Source organism: Osmia lignaria, chromosome 6 (genome assembly GCF_051020975.1).
Source record: "Osmia lignaria lignaria isolate PbOS001 chromosome 6, iyOsmLign1, whole genome shotgun sequence".
Lineage (NCBI taxonomy): Eukaryota > Metazoa > Arthropoda > Insecta > Hymenoptera > Megachilidae > Osmia > Osmia lignaria.
In genome coordinates, this window is record NC_135037.1 from 5,560,440 (window position 1) to 5,586,360 (window position 25,921).

At 39.4% G+C, this 25,921-nt stretch overlaps 1 protein-coding gene across 7 annotated transcripts in view; it reads left to right on the top strand.

Annotated features, from left to right (window-relative positions):
- The first annotated feature begins 662 nt into the window (after nucleotides 1-662).
- The window catches only part of LOC117601432 (uncharacterized), a 255,838-nt gene continuing 230,579 nt past the window's right edge, over nucleotides 663-25,921 (top strand). For 4 of the 7 annotated variants that reach the window (XM_034318143.2, XM_034318144.2, XM_034318145.2 and 1 more), the window contains exon 1: nucleotides 664-4,044. In XM_034318143.2, the coding sequence (XP_034174034.2) occupies nucleotides 2,636-4,044 (1,409 nt within the window). In that variant the 5' untranslated portion in view covers nucleotides 664-2,635. Of the gene's footprint in view, nucleotides 4,045-25,921 lie in introns of all 7 variants that reach the window. The other 3 variants (XM_034318142.2, XM_034318147.2, XM_034318150.2) reach the window with 2 other exon arrangements.

The window sequence follows — 25,921 nt, forward strand, 5'->3', positions numbered from 1 at the left end:
TTAGCAGAAAGCTGGTTTTTGTATAACATTTCTAAATGAAACATATTTCGCCTGTTCATTTCTCTACTAAATCAGTAATGCGCGTGAACAAATGTCCATTTTAATGAATCGTCTCTGCATTAAATTAAATACGCCTTCGAACATTCACATAATTTACTGTATATAAGGTCATGTACTCGTCCGCAATTACTATAGCAAATTTAAATAGACGCGTATTATAATCTTATTTATTATAGATAAATTGGTGATTGATTAGTACGTTTTTGAATCGTCTCAAATAAATTGGAAAAAGTAAAATGTCAAATATATCAAAATACTTATTGTTACAGCACTTGACCTTTTAATCCTTTGTCATGATTAAATTTTTATTTCGTTTATTATTTAATTTCTCTAATTTAGTCTAATGTTAGTTCAGAATTACATCTATACAAATATTTATTCTTTAACACTGTAGTAATTGTTCCATCAATGTTGTTTTTATTCTTTCTCTTTACGAAAAAGAGTAATAATTCATCGTGGATGTATAGACAGGAATTAAGTACATTTAATATCGTTCATGAGAGGTAACAATGTTAACGTGCCTTTGAGTTACGTAGAATAGCCTAACGATGGCGATATAATCGCAGCGAGGGTCGATGTTTTTGTAATGTGCGTATACGAGAGTGGCCGAAAGCCAGCCGTCGAGATGCCGCAAAGGTTTCTGGGTATGCGGAGGGAGCCATATTTTTCCAATATCAGTTACGCGAAAACAGCGTACGCATAGCATCTGCAGAATGGAGTTTCGTTCAGTAGCCTGTGTCGAGGCAGTGTTTTACACAAGAAAGTGATTACGAGCCAGACGACGAGAGATCAGTGCAAGAAAGCAAGGCAACTGTGCTAGTCAGAACATAATAAGCCGACGTTTTCAATGCGATCAAGAAGTGAGGTTCGGTGAAAACGATGAGCGCGGCCCGCGCAGGTGTTCGAGTCGAGAAGAGGGTTAGTTAACTTAACCCGAGTTCGTAACCGCGACCGGTGGTAGTGGTGGTAATACTAGTGGTGGTGGTGGAGGTAGCGGAGGTGGTGGTGGTGGTGCTACTGCTGCTGTGACGATGACACAGCGTCATAACACGACGTACGTCCGTCCGTGCGATTTAACGCGAATTGTTACGGCAATATAAAGTGTTTTTTGTACCGAGAGTGCATTCGCGCCATTACCGATCGAGCAAGTCGTGGCTCGGTCACGATTAACCTTAATTTATTCAGTGTTGAAGATGATGGTTTTTATTTTGTAGTGGGTGAACGAAGATTTGGAGTATCGTATTTTTTTTAGTGACAGTGGTTTATGGATGACATAATTGTGTGTCATTCATCGTTCCTTCGTTGAAAAGTGCGTACATGTGAAACGGAGCAATCAGAACTGCGACCGCGAATAACGCGACGGGACCGTGGCAATGACACAACGACCTTAACGACTTGACTTTCTTGTAACGTTAAAATAATTCTTGTTTATAAGTATCAAGTTTCATCACCAAAGTCGAAGTGAAACGTTGCTCGTCGGCATCCGTAACGTTTCAGATATTTCTTACGGTCAAGATAATTTTTCAGTGTAATCTACACGCGTCACGAGTAACAGCGTGTTCAAGAGTTTAGGTTAGTCGAATGCTTGGCCCCATTGTGTTGTTCCGACGCGACCGGATTGGTGAACAAGACAAACGAGTGAGCTGTCGCTTTATAAATCGACCTTGCGAATGAAAGCAGAAGCGTAATTTCCTAATAAACAGTGTTATTCGCTTGTTATCCGTCAAAGCGGTGCAGGGTATAAAAGTTTCAAGGAATTTATTTCTACCATTGATTTTACTGTAAATACCGCCAAATTTATTTAAACAAATATGATTTATATACTTGAAATAAGTAATTCTTCGACCGCACAGTGCTCGTTTACGATAGAAATTTGTGAACCGGTATAAACATTTTCAGAGGAACATGAATTAATGCTGTTAATAAAAACATCGTTTCAAAATGAAAATAAATTGACCAAACGAAGAGTTTTCGACGCGCTGTATTATTTTTTTACATTTTTCAACCGTTCAAAGAATAAAAGCTAACATCAAAATTTTTCTTATAATCTCAAATTCAGCAAAATTTCAAACAATCAACAAGGTTACTAGCATGATAAAGTGTATCGATCCGAAAAGAGAGGTTAGACGGGCATTGACCGGTGAATAGTTCGTGTCTGTCGTCGTCGGATATTCTCCAATTTCAAAATCTTAGCACCGTTATCGTATGGCGGCGATCAGCTGCGAGGGAAGTGTTTCCGAGCATATGTGTAACTTAAAAATTTTCAACGAGAATAGTTAAGAGTGAAAGAACAGCTGGTGAACTATCCATCTGGCATGCCCTACGCGGTGAAGCCGAGGATGTCGAGGAGCAACGAGAACCTGCACGACAGCTGCGTGATTGTAAGCATCGGTGAGCGTGCGTGGCCAGGAAGAACGACCGAGAGAACGCGGTGGGTTTCGGCAGTGGCAAGCGCGTGATTATTTCCGTTTATGGAGGATGCGGCAAGACCTTGAGGTATCTCCACGTAGGCGTTCTACCTGCGTTCCAGTGATGTCGGTGTCGGGGTTACTTGCAGCGCTGCTGGACCTGGACCATGGCCGGCAAGCCTGAGCAGCCGTCCACGCACCCTGCTCCCCCGAATCACGGTCATCATCATCATCATTATCAACAACAGCAACAGCCACAACAACAACAGCAACAACAACACCAACATCAAGAGCAGCAGCAACAACAAGTGCATCCTCAGCACGCACAAGGAATTCAACAAAATAGCGTTCTAGTCTACGTTTCGGGGGAGAATTTTGCGTACGCGACGGCGGTCGGTCAGAATGCCGCCGCCGCTGCTGCTGCCGCTACCGCAGTTGGCTATCAGTCTCCGCAGCAGGCGACGTACGCCGGCATTTTGCCGCCGCAGGTGGCGACGGCGGCGGCGACGTTTCCCGCCAAAACCGCCATATACTGTAATGATAACAGCGGTGTCGTTGGAGGCACAGCTAACAACTGTTGCCGGCTAAAGCCGCTCGAATATGTGTCCGCCGATGGGGACTCGAGTCGAACGCTGCGATCTTTGTCCACGGTTAACGCGGAAGACGAAGAGGATTACGGAACGATCATCTCGAACAACGGTTTACTCTACAGACAGACCAATTTGGTTCAAGCGATCAGCACGTCCGCAACCACGACGATGACGTGCGCCGTGTCGACGTGCGACAATAAAAATCCAACGAACCGAAGTCCGCTGGAAAACGATGCTAACAGTACCGAGAGTATCGCGGCGAACAACGTAGAACCGATCGGTAGGGTGAACGGAAGTGAAATGGTACCAAACAAATTGTTTTCATCGAGGATTCACGGTGAGATTTATCCTCCCGGAGCGAGACTGGCAGACGGTTACAACAATACCGGTAGAATCGTCCAAGGGAATGCCGGGGATAGTTGCGTCGGTATTCTGAGCGACGACGCTTGTGTCGCGTACGCGCGTCAGGGAAACGAAACGTCGCAAACGTCCGCGAGTGTTTATCAAGGCGATAGTGTCGAGCAACGCGTCAATATGGACGAAAAGAGCCGGCAGCAAGACGGTTACGATAATCAGGCCGGCTCGTCGCTTTCTTCGTCCTCGTCTAACGTCGGTGTCAGTGGTGGCGGTAGTGTTGTTGTTGGTAGTGGTGGTAGTGGTGTGGCTAGCTGTGACTCTGTTCGATCCGATACCGGTGAATCGTCGACATATAGTAGCTTGAGCAGTCCTGAAAGTCAAAGTCAATCGGCACACGACGGTTTGTCTACCGCGACGGTTAACGGCGGTGGTTCGTGCGCGCAGCAGGCTGCGCGTCAGCCGCCACTGCCGCGTATCAACAGTTCCAACAACAATAACAATACCGTGCAACAAAATGTGGTGCTGACGATGAACGGTAGTGCAGTGATTACGCAACAGCAGCAACAAACGATTACCGTGCCACGTGGATGGAAAAGGATATGTACCAACGGGGTCATCATTTATATCAGGTGAGTCTCGTTTTTTCTATTCACCTCTTTCATTCTGTGAAACCTAACCTTTCACTATGGCGGTCTGTTGCGCATGATGTAATCCAACATTTTGTCGGATAATCGTTCGATATTTATTTGAATATTTTTGAGGAAAATTTATATTCTATTGTGATTCACAATTAATTCTATATTTTAATTGGTATATATCTTTTTATTTATTTTCCATTTTTTATCATATATTTGCATCACGTTGGTAGTGAAAGGGTTGACAGTTTATATATTCAACAGATAATTTTGTTTACTGTGTTGTCATTTTGAAATGAAAATTTGTTACACGGAATATTTGTGTATTAGATATATATTTAACGTGAAAATTTTGACAAATTTAAACATTTAAACAAATTATTGCATATTTATAAATAATAATTTAATGATCGGGAATAGAGAAAATAATTCGAAATGGAAGATAACGAAACTTCATTTCTTATTTTTTAATTATGCTTCCCATTTATATCAGCAATTAAAAGACACCCTCTATACATCGTGAAAAAATGGCAACGAGTACATTAATTATATTCATTACGTATTGTAAGGCATGAAACGAGTAGGACAGAGAAAGTTCTCTGATATCGCGATATTCAGAATTGACTTCGCCATCAGGGTTTATCTTAATGGTTTGTGGGTTAGTAGCATCGATCCGCAGTTAAATACTCCAGCTCGAACTTTAATTTTGCTAATGGAATTAAACTGCGTCCAGTTCGAGCAAATAAGATTAGCAAAGCGACCAGTAAATTAGGATAAAAAGTTAGAGACAGTACGGCACGCGATATTCCCTAATAGGAAAAGTCACCGAGAAAACAGGACCAGGGGATGAGTTGGTTCTTTCGAATAGTTTTCAGCATTTTGCTTATCAATTTGTATTAAATGTTTTTAAAATACTCCATTTCATATCAATAAATAGTGTATACTATATTTAAATCTAACAGAATATTCTATATTTAATGGAGCAGCTTTGAACACGTTATAATTATAATTATTCCAGTCACTTTGATTTCATTTTCTAATTATAATATTAATGCAAATCAGAATTTTTTTATGGTTCTCCGGATTATGAGATCGGAGCAACCCTCAAATTTTTAAACTAAACATATCAGACTTCCCCAGGGGAAATGGCAATATAGAAAAGCAGGAATTCTTAAAATTTTTATTTTGACGATATTGATGTTAGAAGTGATTTAGAAACAAAAATAATATAATTTTTAATTATTAAATATTGTAAAATTTAGTATATAACTGAGAAATATAATAATAATAATAAAATCAGGCTCCTATACATATTTATGGTCATTTTCCCCGTGGTTGCTTATGGGGAAAGGCGAGAATTAGGTAAATCACCATTTTTCCTAAAGAAGTCTGAAGGTGAAATAAAAGAAAAAAAGAAATAAAGAAGTAACGTACGTTTGTATCGATAACAAAGCATTGAACGTAACGAGTGTGAGAAAGTCTCATCACCTAAGCAAAGATACTCGGTGGATCTTGAAGATATTAGAAAGGTTTCGTCCCCTTTCTGTCCTTTGTAATCTTTCCCGACGTTCCAGTGAAAAACACGAATTTTCTGGGCTCTCCGTTGAACGCCCTCTTTCCTGTCGTCATCCAGCAGCACGTGGAAAAGCGAAGGCGTCTTCCTTCTAACCCCTCATTGTACTTTTATGGTTCTTTTCAAAGTCCGTTCGAGGGTCACTTTCATCTTTTTCACCGCGCCTTTTTTACGGCTGTCTCTGCAAAGATGTTACGCGCCCCCTTGCTTCCCTTCCTCTGCTTTTCTCCTATTTTGAACACTTTACCGACCAGAAATCATTTAGTGATAAACTTTTCCATATTGACAATTAGCGCACGAGAATTCTTCGACGAATAACAATTAATTCGTTACATCAAAATATTAGGTTGCAAAAGAAATTAAATAACGAGTTTTGTTTCTTTCTACCCCCCACAGGCATACTGGATCACTGAGTTCCAGGCGAAATTTTCATTTCTCAGAACTTGCCTACGAGTTTTTATTTTTATTGCAAGAAAGTTTAAATATTTCACTTAAATATCACTTGTATGTTAAATTAAAATCTTTAATAAATATCTCAGAATTTTTCCTAATTTTTTTGAAGCCTAGAACAACATAAAATCAGGCCTGGAAATAAAAGACCCAGTTTGTCAACGGAGGGTTGAGCTAGCATTGAAAGAAATAGTATTTTTCTAACTAATGAGCTTGACGAGTTCCTCCTAATCACCAGTAATAATCTTGAATAATAATCATGAAACGATTTTCTGGAAATTCATTCAATAAGAGAAATAATATATTTCACAATCTATTATAAGTGGTAGAATTAATTTTCTTAGGATTAAGAAAAGAAGCAAATAGTTTTCTAAAATCAATCCACGCGATCTAAAAGTATTTTGCGAACGAAAAGATGGTCGTGAGGATCCTCTAGGGAGAATGACTCGACGAGCAACGGGGTCCCGACAATCTCGCAACGTGATTTTATACGGATCACCCGGGATCAGCTGTGACGAGATACATCCACCTTTGTGTCGGAACGAGGGAAGTCGATTCCTCGAGGTGTCCTGTAAGACTCAAAAGGGCATCGCCTCGTGGCGTAATCGTGCCTTTGGTAGAGGAGGTCTGACCTGCTCTGTCCCAAACCTCGTTAAAACGATCCTTCCTGGCCTGGCAAGAGTCACGGTTTAAATGATGTTTAAAGGGACCCGGCAAACAATGCTTTGCAGTCTGCAACACCGACTGACCGTATCTCCCTAACTCTCTTTGGGAGGCGCATGGTTATACACTCTGATTCGTTCTTTACCTTTCGTCTTCTTCCTTTTTTATTTTCTCTTGAAACTGATTCGAGTGCTTCGCGTCTGGTAGTTTCTGTTTACCAAATGTTACGGACAGGAAGAGACCCCTTGTTAACCGTGGGAGAAGGCTGGTGGTTGAAGCCATACGGTTTAATCTGTTGGTTTAGGAGTTTATTAGTAATTGAGTATGCTAGGATTAGTTTCTCACTATTCGAACGTGGGATCGACGAAGAAAATAAAACATCTTACATAAATTTTTCTTGGAAATTTTCAATTTTGTTTATTTTAATATTAAGGGTCTTTTGATTTTCAGTCAGTATTAATACTTTGATTGTTGCATTATGGAATTAATAGAATTTGAAATTTCAGGTTTCTTTTATATATTGAAAAAATATTACCAAGAGAATCATATTTGGGAGCTTTTGTACTCCATATAATTACCAGTTTTTAAATTAGAATTAGTAACAGTAGTAACTTTAAATTTCAATTTTCTCTTAATTATATCACACCTAAGTTTCACTTTTTGAATTTTACAATGGTAATGCGTGGAGTTACAAAGCTAAATATTAAAAATATGTATAACAAAATTTGCATTGACTTCCTGAAGTGCCGAATCAAAAGTGACCCCCAGAATTCTTCCATAGAACCAGTTGCATAAATCGTCGATAGAAAGGAGGCACGGTCGATGAATTCGTCTTACGCTCGAAAATTCTGATACCCAAGACAAATTGTTTTTGTCTTGTCGGATAAATCGTCGATATATCTTGGCCCGTTGTGTAGGGGGCAAGGATTCCTTCAAAGATTCTTAGACTTCAGCATCCGTCGTCCGAGGCGATGTATGGCGGGACAGATTCTCACATCGGCTGGTGTACAGGAAGCGAAGGAATGGTCGGAAGGAAGGGGATGAAAGGTAAGGGAGAGCATATAGGAAGGGAACAGGAATTTCGTTGAACCGCGCTGTTCGTGCGATCATTGATTTACGATGGTACGTCGTAAATACCGCCAGTGATGTACGACCATGCCTCCCTTATCCCTTACCCCTGCGTGTACCTTCCCCTAGTCCTTCCATCGCAAGTTTCTTCTTCGATCTTCTTTCGCCTTCGCCACCGACGTTCTCTTTACGGACCTCTTCTTGATTTATAATACCTACAGGCCTGTTGTCTCTTTTCGTTCTCTCTGCTCGTACATACCTCCTAGGTGTTCAGACTTCGTTCCCCTAACCTTCTTTTCTCCTTCTTTCTCTTCTTCCCTTGTCCACCAGTATTCTCTGGCTGGTATCAACTTGAGGGTTCAGCATTGACGTTCTTTTCTCCTCTGCTCCGTTTGTTCATCTTTTTTTGTATTTTGTCCAACTGCTATCTGCCACCCGCTATTTACGTTCAAGTCGTAAATGTCTAGTTACTATTAGATCTACCAGGATTTATTTGATATTTTTTTTTTTAGAATTTTGATTCATTTTTTAACACTCTAAATGCTATGTTTCTTATGATTGCTCATATTATGGATTAGATATTTTCTTAATTATGTAATTAGAAATACTAGTAATAGATAATCTATTATCTATTCTTCTTCTTATTAATTAAATACTAATTGAGAAATAGCTAGACAACCTAATTAGAAATATTGGTAATAGATTGTACTTGAAATGATAGATAATTGAAATAATAAAATATATTTAGAATGCAAATATCAACAGAGAATTTTTATAGTTGACTAGGTTAACACCTTAATTACAAAGGGTTAAGTAAATTTATATTTAAAAGGGCAGCTGTGAGATATTCACTGACGGATAACAATTACAATTTTAATTCAAATAGAAAATCATTGAATGCGGGCACCTTTCGTGTTTCGCGATGCGTTCATACATGACCGACTTTTAATGGATATTTCGGCATGTTTATTTTCAATGTAAATCTATTTAAATGAACGCTATTGCGTCGCAATCTGCGAGATTCAGCGCAGACACTTGGAATTGCAATTATTCTTGCCGGAGCACTTTTGAATATTCATTCGGATACTTACTTTGCATAGCGCTAAGTGGCAGTATGAAATTTGTAATTGTACCACGGTAAAGGATAATCCCATACGCGGTTTTTATTCTACGACCCGGAATGCGTTTAAACGTTACATTTTCATGATACACTCTCATTTGTATTTTATTTCCTTTCTTTTTGCCGGTTGAAACACAGGAAAGCACCCGAATATCTTCTTCCCTGTGGAATAGCAATTTGAATTTTAGATTTCCACCATTGTTTATTTCAAAATTTTATAACTTATTAAATAGAGTAAAATTGAGATTAATAAAAACATTATAATTAAATAATACATCATTAGGTGAAATTAAGCTAGGGAAATTGGTCCACCCCCCAAAATATCCTAGATATACCATTAGTTAGAATATGTATTGAATTTCTAGCTGAGCATTGACCATTGACTGTAAATGATTGCTTTATCAAATAATCTCGAAACCTAGTTGCATAACACTGTTATAAACAAGTCATTAACCACGTGGACGCTTTCGACAGCTGTTTAACCAGGCGCAAATGATCATTATTCACTCCAACTTTATAATCATTCGGCTATTATTATCGATTACTTCAATTTCGAAACCATTCTCAAACAACAATATTAAACATAACGGAGTAAAATACTTTTCATTTCAACATCAAATAAAATTTCTTCGAGTCTCCATAATCCAAACGCTCCGCTTTCATTCGTCTTCATATACCCTCTTGTTATTCTCATTTGCAATATGCCATTCCACCACTGTACAGTAATTACGCTTTCTAAAAAGCCTCTCGCCACGGCATTTAATCTTCCTTCTCATTTGCAAGCGTTGTCTTTCGATAGAAGCGTATTCCACCTCGTTCCTGCGCGTGTTGATGTACGACGTCTATTATCGAGCGAAGAATCGGCTGCTCGTTTGTAAGGCAAACAACGACAAGTGTGTTGTGCATGCTATTCCGGGGGAAAAGTAGGTACGTTGGAAAAATCAATGAAGATCGATCGAAGGAAAGAAAAAAGAAAAAGGAAAAAAAAAAGTAACGAAGGATCGAGGTTCAGCACGTTCAGCGCGTAAGGTGGAAAAATTAAGGTTACCGGCACGAACGATTAGGCTAGGCCGGTGGGTTCCTGAAAGGCACGTGAGAAGGAAGTGGCGCGGGGACGATGAACGATGGGTCAGCGGGGGCTCACGAAAGGGGTGAGGAGAGATTAACAGGAGAGGAGAGACGAGAGGAGAGAACAGAATGAGCGATAGTTGCGCAACCACACCTCCGCCGCCGTCGAGCGGCGATTACGCAAACGTGATAATTAATTGCCAGTGTTCCTCTGTTTAATGACTCGTCAAGTCGTTTGCTAAACACGCCAAATCACCGGTACGTCACGAAAATCGCTATACAGGTGCATCGTTCCGTGTCGAAGCTGTTAATTCCACGGCGTAGTTGCATAACCACCTCTAGCGACAAGATCATCTTTTACTTTTATTTTTCCTCGACACAACGCGACTGGTACCTTTCTCGCGAACTCATTTTCTGCGCTCCACGCTCGCTCCGGGATAGTTGTTTAGGGGTTTTAGCGTCGCGGCTCGTTGGCTTTATAGTGCATTTCGAATGCAACGATTCGTGGAACGATATTTCTGACTCATCGATTCCTTATCGGCGTAGTTAAAAAACTGTGGCTTGTTAAAACTAGCGATACAATTGGAATTTTTTTTAAAATTTCATTTTAACTCTTTATATTCTCGGTATTTTTTTTATACAGTTCTTTTTCCAATCGATTTCTATTTCGTTTACCGATAGGCTTTGGTGACATAAATCATCGACGCAGTCTATAGAATAAAGATTTGATTATTATTTTAATTAGTATTCTTAGAAGCACTTATAAAGAAATCGTGGGCACAGGATGTATTTGTACAGTTACGAACGAGCACCATGATAAATAATAAATGAATTATTTTTATTTAAATAAGGATTTTGATATTCATAAATTAATTACTGTTTCATGTATATCTTACTAATTATAAATGAAGGTTACTTAGAGTGTGCAATAATTAATATTCGTTTCATGCTAATGATAAGTTAACTGCAATGGTAATGAGTTGTTTATAATAATTTTTAAAATGAGCATAATAATTTGCATATCAGTTAACAAATTCAATTTAGAGTAATGAAACTTTGTTTGTGATATATTATTATACTTATAAGGCAACTAAGGACATGTTTTAAAAGCTCTTTGATTTATAAGTACCCAAGTATTACGTGATATGTCATCGATGACTAAAAGGGTAGAAGAATAAAATAAAATAAAAAATTGTTCACCATAACGTCGGTAGCGTAACGGTTAATCTCACCGCTTACGAAACCGACGGTCGCGTGTTCAAATCTCCCTGGAGGGTGTCGAATTTTTCGTCCATTATCAACAAGCAGAAAAACTCGAATCAATTTTTCATCGCGAATTTTCCAATCGCCTCTCATCTTTCCCGATATTATTGTCTCTCTGATATGAGAAAAAGAAAATTAATAAAAAGTTTTCTGTGTCGTCGCCCGATGATGAATGAAATAAATCGTGGCCAGGGTTCAATCTAGCAGAGGAGGTACACGTGGCCGGGGTACTTTAGTTACCGCGATGCTCTACCTCGGGAAGGTCTGAGATAAAGTCGCTCTTTCGATGTTTCTCTCGAAGAGGATGCCTCTAGAAGGGCGATCCCGTAAATGGGATGCGGGGAAACCAGAAACAGCGGTAAACCAAGCCTCCTCTATCCACCGTGGACGCCAGCAACCACACATCTCTCCTTTCCTCTTTCTCCCTATCCCTCTTTTCTTAGTGTTCGCTCATTTTCACGTTTCCTCTTCGGAGTTCTGTCTCCGATGTTTCCTCCTCTCCTCAGCAAGTTTCGTTCCTTGTGAATACGAGAGTATAAACGGTGGGGAAACTGGCGGAGGTCGGGCCGGTCATACCGATGGAAATTCCCGCGACTCGCAATTTCAGTACAATCTGCAAGCCGTCCCTCCTATTCACGCTCGTATTTCGTGTACGTTCGAGGTCGGGACGGAACTCAATTCAGACTAATCTGACTCTGGTCCGTTTATTAAAACTGAGGGCTTCGTTGTTAATATTCTTTTTAGAAATTGTCCTTCACTCGTTCATTTTATTTTCCATCTCGAGACATGGATTCCCTTTTCATTCATTACGTAAGATAGAATTAACCGTGCAATTGCAGTTTCATGTCTCGTTTAAGTTTGCCGCAATTGATGTTAATCGATGGTAAAGTGGCATTGATTTTAACGACCGTCGCGCAGGAATGTCTTTTCATTAAACGTCCGATCGAAGTTTCGGCGAGTAATACGCGAGAGAGCCAGTTGACCCTATTTTCGTCAAGGTCTTGAATTACTTTCGAGACGCATTTTGTATTGAGTAATGGGGCTAATTATAGTTTCCACTTGTTCAGAAACGAGCTCTGGCTCGATCGTCGAAACACATTCTTGAACTGTGCCGAGTTTACGGGCTTTTAAATTATTTCCTCGAATCAATTTGAATCTCACTTCCGAACAACACCGGCTAAATCTATTTTCTGATAATTAATATTCTCTCTGATATAAAGTTACTTTTCTAGCCAGTGATTAACGAGAATCGGAAGTTTTTACTTCCTTATTCGTGCCAACTTGTTATCGTTTCTTTGACGTGTTTCTTGTACCTTTCGATTTCTTTTTTCTTTTTCTTCTCTTTTTCTCCTATTCCCTTTCTTTCCTGCCGTCGAAGATCTACCCGTAAGAGTACACGCGGCGGGTAATTTATAGCTGTGCTGATTGTACGCACTACGGCGCCGCGTGGCGTGTTTCTGACTCGATAACATCGAGGATACGCACCTGGTTCTGTAGCTTGATGTGCCCGTGTATCGTATGCTCGACGTTTCATTCTGATTAAACAAAGATACTTTGTAAACATTGTTACCATAAGTCTTGGTTAAATACTTGAAAAATCTTCGTTTACTCGCGATCGCTTGCGAAATGATTTTTCACTCGTTACGTTGATGTAATGTATTTTTTTAACACCAGCCTCGAACATTGATTCTCGTTACCAGTTTTATATGTGTATTTAAACGCTACAAATAGTATAGTATCGAGCAAAGTAGACTTCACTTGGGAAAATTGTATCATAGGGAAAGTAGGAATTTTCAAAATATTAATTTTAATGATATTGATATTAAAAGTAATTTAGAAAAATAATTATGTAATTTTTAATTATTAAATTTCATGAAGTTTAGTATGTAATTAGGAAATTTGAATGATAGCACAAATATTATTAGAAATTTTATTAGAATAAAATGAATACGTAGACCTATACATACATATGGGCCCCCCTTCCCCTATATCATCAGTCTCCTTCGAGACGACTAAGGGGAAAGACGGAAGTTTGGGGAAAGGGTGGTCTATAGTAAGGGCCAGAGACCCCGAAATCCCGGAACTCGGGTATTCAAGGATGCTTACGAAGGAGATCAGAAATTTTGGAATCCTTGAAAGCCTACATACAATTTTTGGGGGGAAGGGGAGTCCACCATGCTCGATTCTGTACACTGAAAAATTGAAAATTCTTTGTTTTATTTATATTAGAGAACCTGGGAATTCTTGAAAGCCTATAGGGAAGGGGGTATCGCAATTTTTCCAAGGAAAGTCTATGATTATTTTAATTCCCAGAATTAAACAAATGTTCGGTAATACAATTTAGTAATCATAAATTTTATTTTAGACAATGTTGAAAATTTTCAGTATTTAAATAAAAAATATTCTCAGAATTAAAAACGAGATCGCGCAACGGGGGATTAATGTGTTTATTTTCATGGTTCCAATGTTTTCATGGATTTTCTGCCATCGCAGTCGACAGGTTGTGATTTTAATCTTGAATCGTTATCATCGATCCAGGGCAATTACGGGCGTCATGTGAGCATTATTATTGCACGCTGGGAACTAAATTAAACGCGTAGGAGCAAAGGTAATTTGTGCTGATAACGAACCACCCACACGAATGTCGTGCGTCCGCATAGAAACGTACCCGATATTCGAATACTCTTGTATAGTTTCACGAATGCTCGTGATAGTTTCTTAATTGCGTTAACCTTACACGCTTGGTCGCAAGAATTCTTCGTTCCTATTTCGTTTGATCAACAACTGTGTCGCCCTCGTGTTCTACATACTTTAACGTGATAAAATTTCAAAATGGTGCTCGATAAGTGTAGAAAGATAATGCAGCTTATCTCGTGATATTTATACGTAGTAATTTTGTATAATTTACACGTTGTCGTGTCGATCGTTTTATCGGTGTGTAATTGGTGAATAAATTCGACGTGCTTTCATACACGAGAGCGCAGAGAAAACGAGATGTAGGCAGGGGGGGTCATTTGACATTGTAAATATCGATTACGAACGGTTTTACGTGACTGCTTTTAGACGGTTTACCGGGAATATTTTGACCCGTTACCATCCCGGAAATTAATATTCTCCGACCACGAATAACCAGCCGTATTAGCGATTATAATCGCTTGTAACTACGTTTGCTCTGGCCGGATACACGTACGCCGGGATTAATTTTAAATGGCAGACAACGCGAGAGATCTTTGATATTCCAACTATTTACGGCGGTATCGGCGTGCCTCGTAAAAATTCTATGAGCCCCGTTTAACCGAACTTCAGATAATGTCGCTTTTAATTTTAAAGCGCCTTTTAGGAGGGACGATAAAACTCTTGCCGTTCGCTTCGCCTACGATTTATAGCAATGAATTTTTATGCTTTACGTGTAACACTGTATCGTTACGCTCTCGTTTTATCGGTTGCCTCGTACAGGATGTTCCATATAATTGGAACAAATTATAGTTAGAAGATAGATCAACATTTCATTAGGCAAAATTAATTGGAGCGTTTCATGACTTTAGAGTTTCAAAGATTTCAACGTTATCCATACTTTCTAAAATTCGAAGCTTGTATTTTAAATTTTACATTAAAAAGTATTAAAGTATTTGGGTGGAAAATTGATTAGTTCAAAAAATATTTTGGGAAGATCACTCACTGAAGATTCCCTTAAATTAAGATTTCTTATTAAATAATTATAGTTATAAAGCACTTATTAATAATCAAGTATTCATGTAAACATTTACCAAATTGTTTGACTTTGAATTGTTTACGCTGAAAAGTCATACCAGCTTACGTAATTCCTTTCAAGAATGAATAAAGTTATTATTTGTCCTTCGAACATTAATGTATCGTATTTCTGTTTACGAGAGAGAAACACAAGCAGGTAATGAATTCGAAGGATTAATCTTTACTCCTTCCTGGTTTCAGGTTTACTACCTGTAAAAGTGTTTACTTTAAATCAACCCAAACAGCTTTTCAAAATTATTCAATTTCCAATATTAGCTTCTTCTACATATTAATAATATTAATAATAAAAAATCATATTACTTCGTTTATATCACTTCTATTATTAATATCATCAAAATTAAGATTTTTGAAATTTTTGCTTCCCTTATATCGCCATTTTCCCTAAGGGAAATCGATCGAACGAGTGCACGTTTATTTCCTCTCGTTCGGTTAATCGTAATTCTGAATTGCAGCTCTCATATTCAGTGATCCATAGTCGCGACTAGATGTGGCTGTTTGCCATGCATTTAAAGCACAAAATAGAGGATTTCCATGATGTCCACCGAGACGTGACTTTAATAGCCTAAAGAATGGAAAGAAAACATTTCGGTATCGGGGATATGACAAAACCAAGGGGGATTTATTCTATATCGAGCCTGTTGTTTTTACCGATACACGATCTGAATTTATCGCTTGTTGACGCATAAATTCATTCGTTTACGTATATCCACTATGTGCACAATATTTCCTCTCTCTCATTCTCTCTCTGTATTAAATTGTTTCCATAACTTATAATCGAATAGTTTCGACGTGGAAGTCGAACTGCATTTTCGTTCCTTTTGCTTCTGCTGGCTTGGCGAATTCAATTTAGTTTCAATTGGCACAAAGTACCTCGCGAGTTTTCTCTCTTCTACCCGTTTCGATTGCCGTGCACAAAAAAGCAGAGCATATTTCGCTGATTTTCATCGGAACAAATTGCGCGCAAGCTGGCTTGTCCATTTTCCTCTTCTCCTACCGACGTTTCTTAATCGAATGAAATTAAACGGGATATTCAGGCGAAAATAATTTTTAATTGAAACGAGCCAGCAATTCTCTATTAAGCTTCTCCCTTTTTGTATTGCGCGATGGTGTTTGTATCTCGATATTCGAGAATTTTTGTTTAATTGCTGGGATAATTAAAAATAAAATCATTAAGTTTCGGTAATAATTACGTGCACTCCATTTAAAAATCATAAGAAACTTGCCTGGAACATTCTGTCTGAAGTATAGAAATATATTAATGATAAAATTCAAAGAAAAAATAAAATTGTTTGCTAGAATGGCGAAATTTAATCTCCAGTAGCGAAAGGGTCGACAGAAAATCCTTCTGGTATCAATAAAAATAATATTTCTGCCGTCGAATCAATAAGAGATCAACAAATTCATAAAAGAGTATTTTTAATTGAAAATGTTCGCAGAGCCGTGCTTTCAACTTTATTTCAATCCTTTGAGTTTCAACGGGTAACGATAAAATAAAAATACACAGAAGTTCCGTTGGAACGTTTATTCCCGTAATCGCAAAAAGAGCACGTTCACCGCCAATAGACGGGTAGAACAGCAAATTTTCCGTTCTTTCCTCGCAATTTTACGGCTGCCTTTGACCATGATTTCCTCAGCCCTATTTACTGAAAGTGTACGCGGGTCGCGTTATTTAATAACCGGAAATAACTACGTAAAAGTTCAGCCGGCTCGTCTGTTCGCTCCCTCGTGGGAAGTTTAACTTCTCACCCTAGCTCGCTTTTTTTCCTCTCCCATCCCCCCGTTTTCTCCTACGAGTTTCCTTCAACTTTCGATAATCGTGATATTTTTCAAACGGTACAAAGTTGGTCGCGCCATGGTTTCGCGAGGATGCCGCTAGGAAATATGAAAGTTTATTAAACGAGCGTTAAAGAGGAAGCGAAATATCATAGTAATTTATTTAAATTATTTCCAGGGCCGGCCCTGAGATTTCGGGGGTTCGAGGCGAGCACACATTGACATGAAAAAGTAGCTCAAATAAAATTTATAAAATTAACATTAGAGCTTGTATAACTAATTTAGTTTTGCATTTACATCGATTAATATTCAAGTAAACATTACTCTTCTTGCATTCTTAGACGCAAAATCGTCTTATGGGGGCCCTAGACTTTGGGGCACCCTAGGCCCAGGGTTGGCCCTGATTATTTCAATAATTTATTCGATAAAAGTTGGGGAAAGGTATTCGAGCAGTACACAATTGTTAACACAATAATTGTGCATATGTTACATTTGAAAGCAATAATAATTACATTAGCATTTTGCTAAAACATCATCTGGAACTAGCGACAGCTAGTAATTTTGTACACATAGATGTGTTGTAGCTGCGAAAATGGTTCGATTATGTCTTCAACATATTCTAGAGCAAGCTCTGAAATTACGCGATTAAATTCACATTTGCTGCACGAGTTGTAACGCATTTTGCTTTCAGACTTGATTTATGGCACACATGTAGTCGCGGTACGATCACGATCCGTTCTCATAGTAGGTTCAAATTCTATTTAATGTGTCGAGAGGCGTGATGGGAACATAAACGCCACGTTTGCTTTCATATCGGATATTCATTCCTTCATCCATGATATTTTTTTCACGATTCAGTAGAACAGATTTTTCACATGCAACCTTGAAGAAACATTTACCTTTCGTGCAAGAATCTACCCCCTTTGAGAAAGAAAATATCAAAGGTGTGTGCAAAGTAAATTACAATACAAATATAAAAATATTAACATTAATTTTTTTCTGACAATTGCATTGAATTATAATTAATTTTCAACGAATAGCTTGAAAGTTTCATTTCATTATAGAAGGGTTAACAAAGGGTTAATTACATCGCGTGGGCTCAGGTTGTTACAATCGGTGCGGGAAAATGGTGAAACGCATTGTTCGTCGATGCGACGTTTAAATGTTTATCGAACGTAGAGAGTGGAGAAGGTGGAGGGTGATATTTTTAGGGTGACGCGGCGACGCAGTTTCGTGATAATTGCTCGAGAGAAGGGCGAGCATTGAGCGGAAAATATCCGCGTTCGTGTCGGAAAAAAGGAATCGAGGCAAGGGAAACACGAAAAGGATCGGGAGAAAACGACAATCGTCTCGAAAGTAATTGGCGCGACGAACCGACTTTGCGATTCGCCTTTTAAGTGCTTTTTTCTCTCGACAGAATATTTCGACGCGAGTGAACTGGCTTCGTTGGGACGGGGGGGATGGTTTTGTGTAGAAGGGCGGTAACCGGGTTGACGACGAGAAACGATTCGAAGCGAGTAGGTTGCCTGTCTAGGCGAGAAGAGGGTGTCAGGAGAGAAAGAAGGAGAGCAGCAGAGGAATCGAACGAGGAACAGGAGAGATAGGGTGAACAAAAAAATACGTCGTAAAGCCGGATTAATCCGTGGCGGTCTCGGCGTCGCCGTCGACGCTGCCGCCGCCGGTACTCATTGATTGCATGAAATCGGGCTTTCCTGCTTTCCCATTGTCACGTACAGGCACGCGAGCGTGTTGTTTTCTGCCTACGGATAAATTGGCAAGTGTGCGTCCCCGTAATCAATAGGCAGATCGGCTTTGTCGGTGGGCGAGGGTGGATGCAAGGTCGGCCTGGCTTGTACCTCACGTGAACATGTACACCTACGCTGCTAATATGTATACGTGGGACCTTTATACAGAGCGTTAAAAAAGTAATGCTTGTGGTTGAAACAGCCTTTCTAAAAATTTCCAAACATAGACATCGTTAGAGGGTACTAGCCTTCATTTTCCATATCTACATTTTAGATTTTATTAAATTTTTACTTATCTATATTTAATAGAAATTGAGGTAGTAATACGAGACAGTGTTATCTACTTTTGAGAAGAATAAAGTTATAAATTTTAAGTGATAGCTTGTATCATACCATTTTAAATGGATCAGTCAGTCTTGACCATGAAATTCTTAAACATAATATTCAGGCTCAAAGGAAGTCTCGTTTTACTATCGGTAGAAAAGGAAAAGAAATAAATGGATTGGCCTCGGAAGTTGACGTTTGAATAGGAACTAGCCGCGTTAGAATCTTGCAAACGCATCGCTTGATCATTTACCATCGCGTAAAATCGTCGACGATAAATCTCCGTGAATAACATGGCAAGCGTGAGGTCGCGATTAATGCTTCGGCGCGTACGGTTACACCCTCGCGGAAGAACGAACCAGGAGTTGCACTTGCCGCAACTTGTACACATTCTCGGAAATCAGGGGAAACCACTCTTCGAGGCATTTTAACGCATGTCGACCGTGAAACAGTTAAAAATGACCCAATCGATTCCCCGTGTGACTTTATCGTAAAGTACGTATTTCAACACTGTTATGTACAGTATCGAGCAAAGTAGGCTTTTCTAGGGAAAATGGACGGTTTACGAAGAAGGCCGAAAATTTGAAAATCCGAGACCCTGAAAAAGCCTACCTAGAGGTGGAGGTTAATTCGAGAAAGCACAGGGGAGGGGACTTCGCCATTTTCTTTAGGGAAGCCACCATGCTCAGTACTGTACCTAAATGATCATGTGTAATTTAGATTTCTATTAATTAACACGTTGACTGCCATGATAAGTAATTAGTGACCAACGCCTCTTTTGTATAATAAAATAATTAGTGAAAAAAGAGAGGAGGTAAAGTTTGGATAATTAGAAAAATATGAAAATTAAAAGACTTTAAGGAGATTCTAGGCTGTCCTTAAAATCTTCTTGAATTTTCCCAAAATTAAAGACCAACTGATGCTGAATCCTCCTCTTACATTTACTCTTCATTTTAAAAGAAATCTACATTGCATTCAACTGTATATCCTGAATGTTTATAACACTGTCACGTGTTTCTTTGAGAAATATACGAATAAGAAAAATACGGCGACCACGCTGTTGTGTAAGAGAGTGTAACGACTGCCATATGATGCAGAGGCAAGGCAAGTGTCACCACATGTACCGCGCACGTAGAGGGGCGGGTTCAACAACGATGCACAAACATGTGTAGACGCGTGTTCACGTGCATACGCATGCGATGGATGCGCTCCATTGCATGGAACACGTATTTACGTCACGTGTAGCCGTCACGTTTCAACTAGGCACACGGTTATTGCTGAAACCTGGATGGAAAACCGGGCAGAAACGATGGATCGGGAAAAGCGTACAAAGGAGTGACGTGTGTGGTCGACGGGATGGAGACAGGAGCGTGAATGTGTGCATTTTGGCGCCGCGAACATTGATCATCCGCCTCTTTTTCGTCTGGTTTTGCTGCAACATTGCACGCTGGTTCTCGTTTCAGATTTTTCGGGGATCGCGTGTAATCAACGGACCGATGCATCTGAACAGGTCCTCTCGTTTTTTTTTTTTCGTTTTTTTCTTTTTCTATACAGAGAGAGAGAGAGATCGTGGCTGCGTTTATTCGTGTGGAGAATGCGCGATATCCGAGAAAAAAGCTTTGAATTTTATCCACGAAATTGTATTGCATTTATTGTCGTGCTTTGTCAAGTATTTTGAAAGCATCGATGCACGGTTTTCATGATTATGAATCGAAAAATCTCCTTACAGCTGTAGTCGTACTAATTCTATATCAAATTTAACACGTTGATTACCGTAGTAATTAATTGAATACCGTAGGCATTCGTCATAAGACTAATTATTAAGAATAGGAATAGTTAATTTTTTAATTTCAAATATCAAGTTTTCAATTTACTATCTTACATTATTAATATAATAGCAATAGTGTTCAAAATAATATTAATTATTCGAGTAATTTGCGATGCCGGTCATCAGTGACCCTCGCGATATTCAACGTGTTAATATTAAATCTTGTTTAGAATTTCATTATTTGTCTACAATTCACTGATTATTCTTCCTAAATAATAAAAAGCAGACAATTTTCGACTTTGGTAGAACTCTTCAGTTATATCGATTCGCTAATAATGAAAACAATTGTGATCCTCGGTTGAATGTTTCCACGGTGCTGGTGTGTATTTTGCCGTGAAACAGGCGTACAAAAGGGTGTTTTCATCGGCGTCGGTGTTAATGCAAGCATTCCTGAAAGTGACTGTCATCGTCGCTCTCAATAACCGCGCGTATAAAGATCATAGAAACGCGTGGCCGTAGAATGAAAAATATTTCCGCGACCGGTGCCAAGTCTTCAATAACACTGGTACGCGTAAATTTCTCACGTTTTATCGTTCCACGAGCGTTTCGTGAAATTTATCCGTTCACCAACGCCAGCCTCTGATTCCGTTCGCGATTCGCGCTTTTGTTGATCCTCCTCGGTGGGTAGCGACTTTCACCGATCGCTTTGGCCGTGTCACGCAACACCCAACGGTGCGTGATACGACCGAGTATTTTAAATCTTTCGACAAATAATTTCGTGCCGGTGAAATTTACGACGGCCTCATTGTCACCCTGTTCGAAACAGACGTGGCGTTCGAACGAGCGAGCGTGTCGGTAGAAAGTTTTGTAAGATTTCGGAATTAATTATCGCGGTGGAGACGAGCTTTATGGCCAGTCACGAAAACACTTCGTTGTTTGCTTTCAACGGTGACACTGTAGATTTTAAAGGAATGATAATAATAATAAGAATAATTGTTTATCGAATCGTGGCAGTAGGTTATTGACTTTTCTAGGAAAAAAGGTGATGCAGAGGAAGCAGGAATTCTTCAAATCTTAATTTTGATGATATTAATATTAAATCTAATTTAGAAGCAAAATATAATTTTTAATTGAATTTAGTATAAAGTTAAAAAATAGTTCAAATTTTCCCGCGTGAACGTTTACGCGCAAGTGGTGGGGGGTCGTTATACGTTTGGGCCTTACCCCTACACCCGTCATTCTCCTCCGGGACGCCTAAGGGGGAAGGTGGGAGTCCGGGGAAGAGGAGGCCCACGGCAAGGGCCAGAAACCTCAGAACTGCAGAACTCCAGAACTCCAAACAGTCTATGGGCCAGGGTGAGAATTCGGGATATCAAAAGTTTTCCTAAGAAAATCTAATTTGATCGCAAGTGCACTATGCAACTAGGCCAAGCTATTGTTCTAAATTGTTAGTAAGCAGAAAAGGAATTTATTTATCTCTGAAGAATGACTAGTTACTTCAATAATAGAAGCTGTTTTCCAATGAATATACAATGAGCAGAAAATAAACAGCTTGGAAGAGTTGAAGATAATCTGCTATTGCTTAGAAATTGATGTTATTATTAGTTCGGCGACAGTCATATGACTAACACTTATAATAAGTGTTTCATAACTGTAACAGTCGTTTCAGTGACATCGTGCAGTTTGTAACGTAGGTGTGTTTTATAACTGTTCTACACGTTGCCAGAATTTCTGTAAGTTCTACTGATATACACGCGACAGTTTCACATATTTTAAACTAATTTATATGCTCGTATTTTGCACTTCAACAAGGTTCAAAGATTTCTTGTCTTATAAATAGTAATAAACAAAATACAATGTAAAACGACAGAAGACAATTATTCGATAGATTATAAACAAACGGTAGATAGAAAATGGTCGATTTACAGTTTTGTTTGTTGTTTGTTTAACCGAGGAGAAATCGTCTGGTGGAAATTCGCGGAAATGCTGTCTGGGTGCATTTGCATATTTTTTTTTTCTTTCTTTGCATAGGCTGAGTGTGATCTCGTATATGGCTCCTATACAAAACTTACCCTGTCGTAGAACCTTAAAATGCACGTTTTTAAATTCACTGCATTTCCCAGCCACGTTTTAGCCCAGGTATTTCCTACCACGATACACGCGCACACGTATCGCGAAATAAACGTAACGTTTCGACACGCGTACCGTCAAAGTGCATTCATGTGGCGGCGGTAGAATCCATCGGTGCTTTCGCTATTCAATGCGAATACACGTACGCGCTGTTGCACCAACACATTCTTCCTCCGACTGATGGGGAAAAAAGCGCTCCAGTTCTTTTTAATTAAAAATAATACAGTTTTTTCCCTCGGGGAAATTTTTTTCCCAGCTATTTCGCTCGGCGACTGTTTAGCACGAAAGCCGTGCTTCATTCGAACCGAGGGGAAAAACGGTACCGGTTTTCAAAATTTCTCTAAATGGACGGATTCCATGGAGCCGTACGTGAGCACAGTATTTGTCGTGAATTATTGTGTTCCGTTACTGCGGAACAGTTTTATACGGCTAACAAAACAGATACATTCTAATGGAGCATGTACGATACACTGCGCTTTAATACGTTCAATTTTTCATGCAGTACGTTCCTATGATAGGTCTGTTACTTTTTATTTTCCTTTATTTGATATTATGTTAGGTGAATTATTAACGAGTCGGTTTGGTGTGAATTATTAGATCGTTACGTATTGGATGGTGGATTTTGCAACGTTGAAAATTTGATGCGGTTTAGCCACGTTAAAGTTATCGATGTTGCTTTTGACTTATATCCACGATTTGGGGAAAATGCGGTAGGATACGTCGATTGACCGACGGTAATGTCACCCATGTGTACGTCGACTGCGCCAGGTCGCGTCGATAATGGTTACTGCATCGTGGAGTCGACATTGCACGGAGTATGTTCCACTCGATCAATGAGAAACTTGTATCCACAGCATTATTGAATTATACTACTGGAACTATTTTCGTCTAATAAGAACCTTCGATTTTTTCCTCTTTAGAGTAAAATTTATATCGTTTTCCAAGGTGAACATAAGGTTCAATATCTTTTTATAAATTCATTTGATTTAAAAATTAATTTTAAATTTAATTAAAAATATAATATCTATTATTATATAGTACTTTATCCATAGCTGCAAAATTATTTGATAACACTCTCAATTAACCCTGGACCCAAACTTACAAAAATATGTAATTAAATATGTAATTTTTAAACAAAAGAGTTTTATATATTAGTAGGATAATTTCTAAAATAACAGTGTCGAATTTATAAAATAAAATTACTATGAAGTACAAAAATTAAATTAAAATTGGGGCTCTCTCTGTGGTCCGCCGTCCAAGAGTTAAACAGAAAAAAATCATTAATTCCTATTTATATAGAATAGAACACGCGACACGGTATGTTCCGGTCTGTTAAAGCGTGTAAGAGGCACGTAGGTAAATTATGCAAAAGAAACTCCTACACGGAAGATTAATTTCGAAGTTACGGGATGAGAGATCGCGAATGGTCCTCTGTATACGAACGGGCTTTCGAAGCAATCGTAGCGTGGAGTCGCTTGAACGAAACACGATCTCTCGGTCGTGTACACTGGTGTAATGCGATTCTCATTGGAAGATCGTGCAACAAGATGCACCGCGTCGACTGGGTCGAACCGCGGAAATGGAATACGGTCATTAGCGTGGCGAGGAGGGCGAAATCCAATTAGTCCCTTACACTGAGGTTTCGCGTGGATACCAAGGAACGTTAAGGGAGAGAGCGAGATAGATAGACGAGCGCACCAGCTTGAATAGTGCGATTGAAAACAAAAGGGTGAAGAGGTGCAAGGGTGGGGGGAGACGAAGCGACTAGCTTCGCTTGCGCCTGCCACTGATCTGCATCGACGATTATGCGGATGCATTTCGATGCACATTGTGCATAGGCCGCGCATGCGCGTTACCGTCAATAAATATTTATTGACGTAAGACGAGACGGTGAATAATAATAAAACGTTCCAGTGTTTCTAGTTGTTTTGCACCCTTGCAGTCACTGCATTCACCTCTCTCTCCCTCCCTCTCTGACCCTACCCCCCTCGTCGAATACCCGCGTCCACCCACCCACCCACCCCCTCAACATCTTCCACCTTTCACGTCACTTCCCCCCTGGTTGCTGCACGTGCGCGCGCATCTATGTACGTGTTTATTGATGTAACTCGAGACGGTCGCACGCAGTTAACAGCCCGTAAACAGAGAATGTACCGGGAATATACGAGTGTTTTCGTGCTTCGCCTCTGGCATCCACTCGGAGCGGCGCGCCGCTCGAGATTTCTTTATAGCATTAATCCTGGAACGTTATGTATCCAACCAGAGAGCTTTATACCGCTTGCAAACTTATTTTCTTTTTTTCCCTTTTACGCTAACCGGCCAGCGTCTCGTTGATATTGAATCGCGTGAATTACGAAGCCCTGCCCGGGACAGCAGTTGTTGCCAAGCTTTTTATTATTAGCTACTTTTTAATCAAACTCTTCCTGCATAAAGTGCAGATAGTTAGGTACTCGTTAATGCGGATGATTTGATGTTTAATTTTGCATAACCGGTTTTTTTCTTATTAGTAACGTTAATTGGGAATCATAATAGGTAATTTAAACCCACTTGGGTAGATTTATTCATACTAGAAAAATAATTCTAAATTTTATATTAATAATATTTTCCCAATATATCAAAGGCTTGCATTTGAATTGACTCGGTGAAAATTATTCGAGGGTTAAACAATGATAAAATCAACTCTTACCATTTTTCTACAACCCCTCCATGGAATGTTTCACATGTACTCTCACCATATCGAAGAAGTAAAGCATAAATCATAAAGATACAGCGAGTGATATTTCTACCTCGGTGCTTTGTTCCGGGTTACAAGCGCATACCTACCCGCCGTACGAATACACGTTTTACGTATAAAAGGGTGCGTAGGAAAGAATGCGAGGTTGATTTAGAATCGGTGCCAGGCTCCGGGCGATTTTGCGGAAAAGCTGAAACGGGAGTTTGTGAGCAAAGAAAGGTGGAGGGAAGTCCTCTCGCGTGCTCCCCGGCGCGGAGCGAACACAATGGCCGCGATTTCACTCAAGGGCAGGTAGGAGACGACATAAACGAGTGATTTAACAGCAGGTTAGGCATTATTCTATTACGTACATCTATCGAATACTCCGTCTGTCTATTCGCTCGTTCGTTCGCCGTGAATCTATATGCATCCGTTCTTTCGC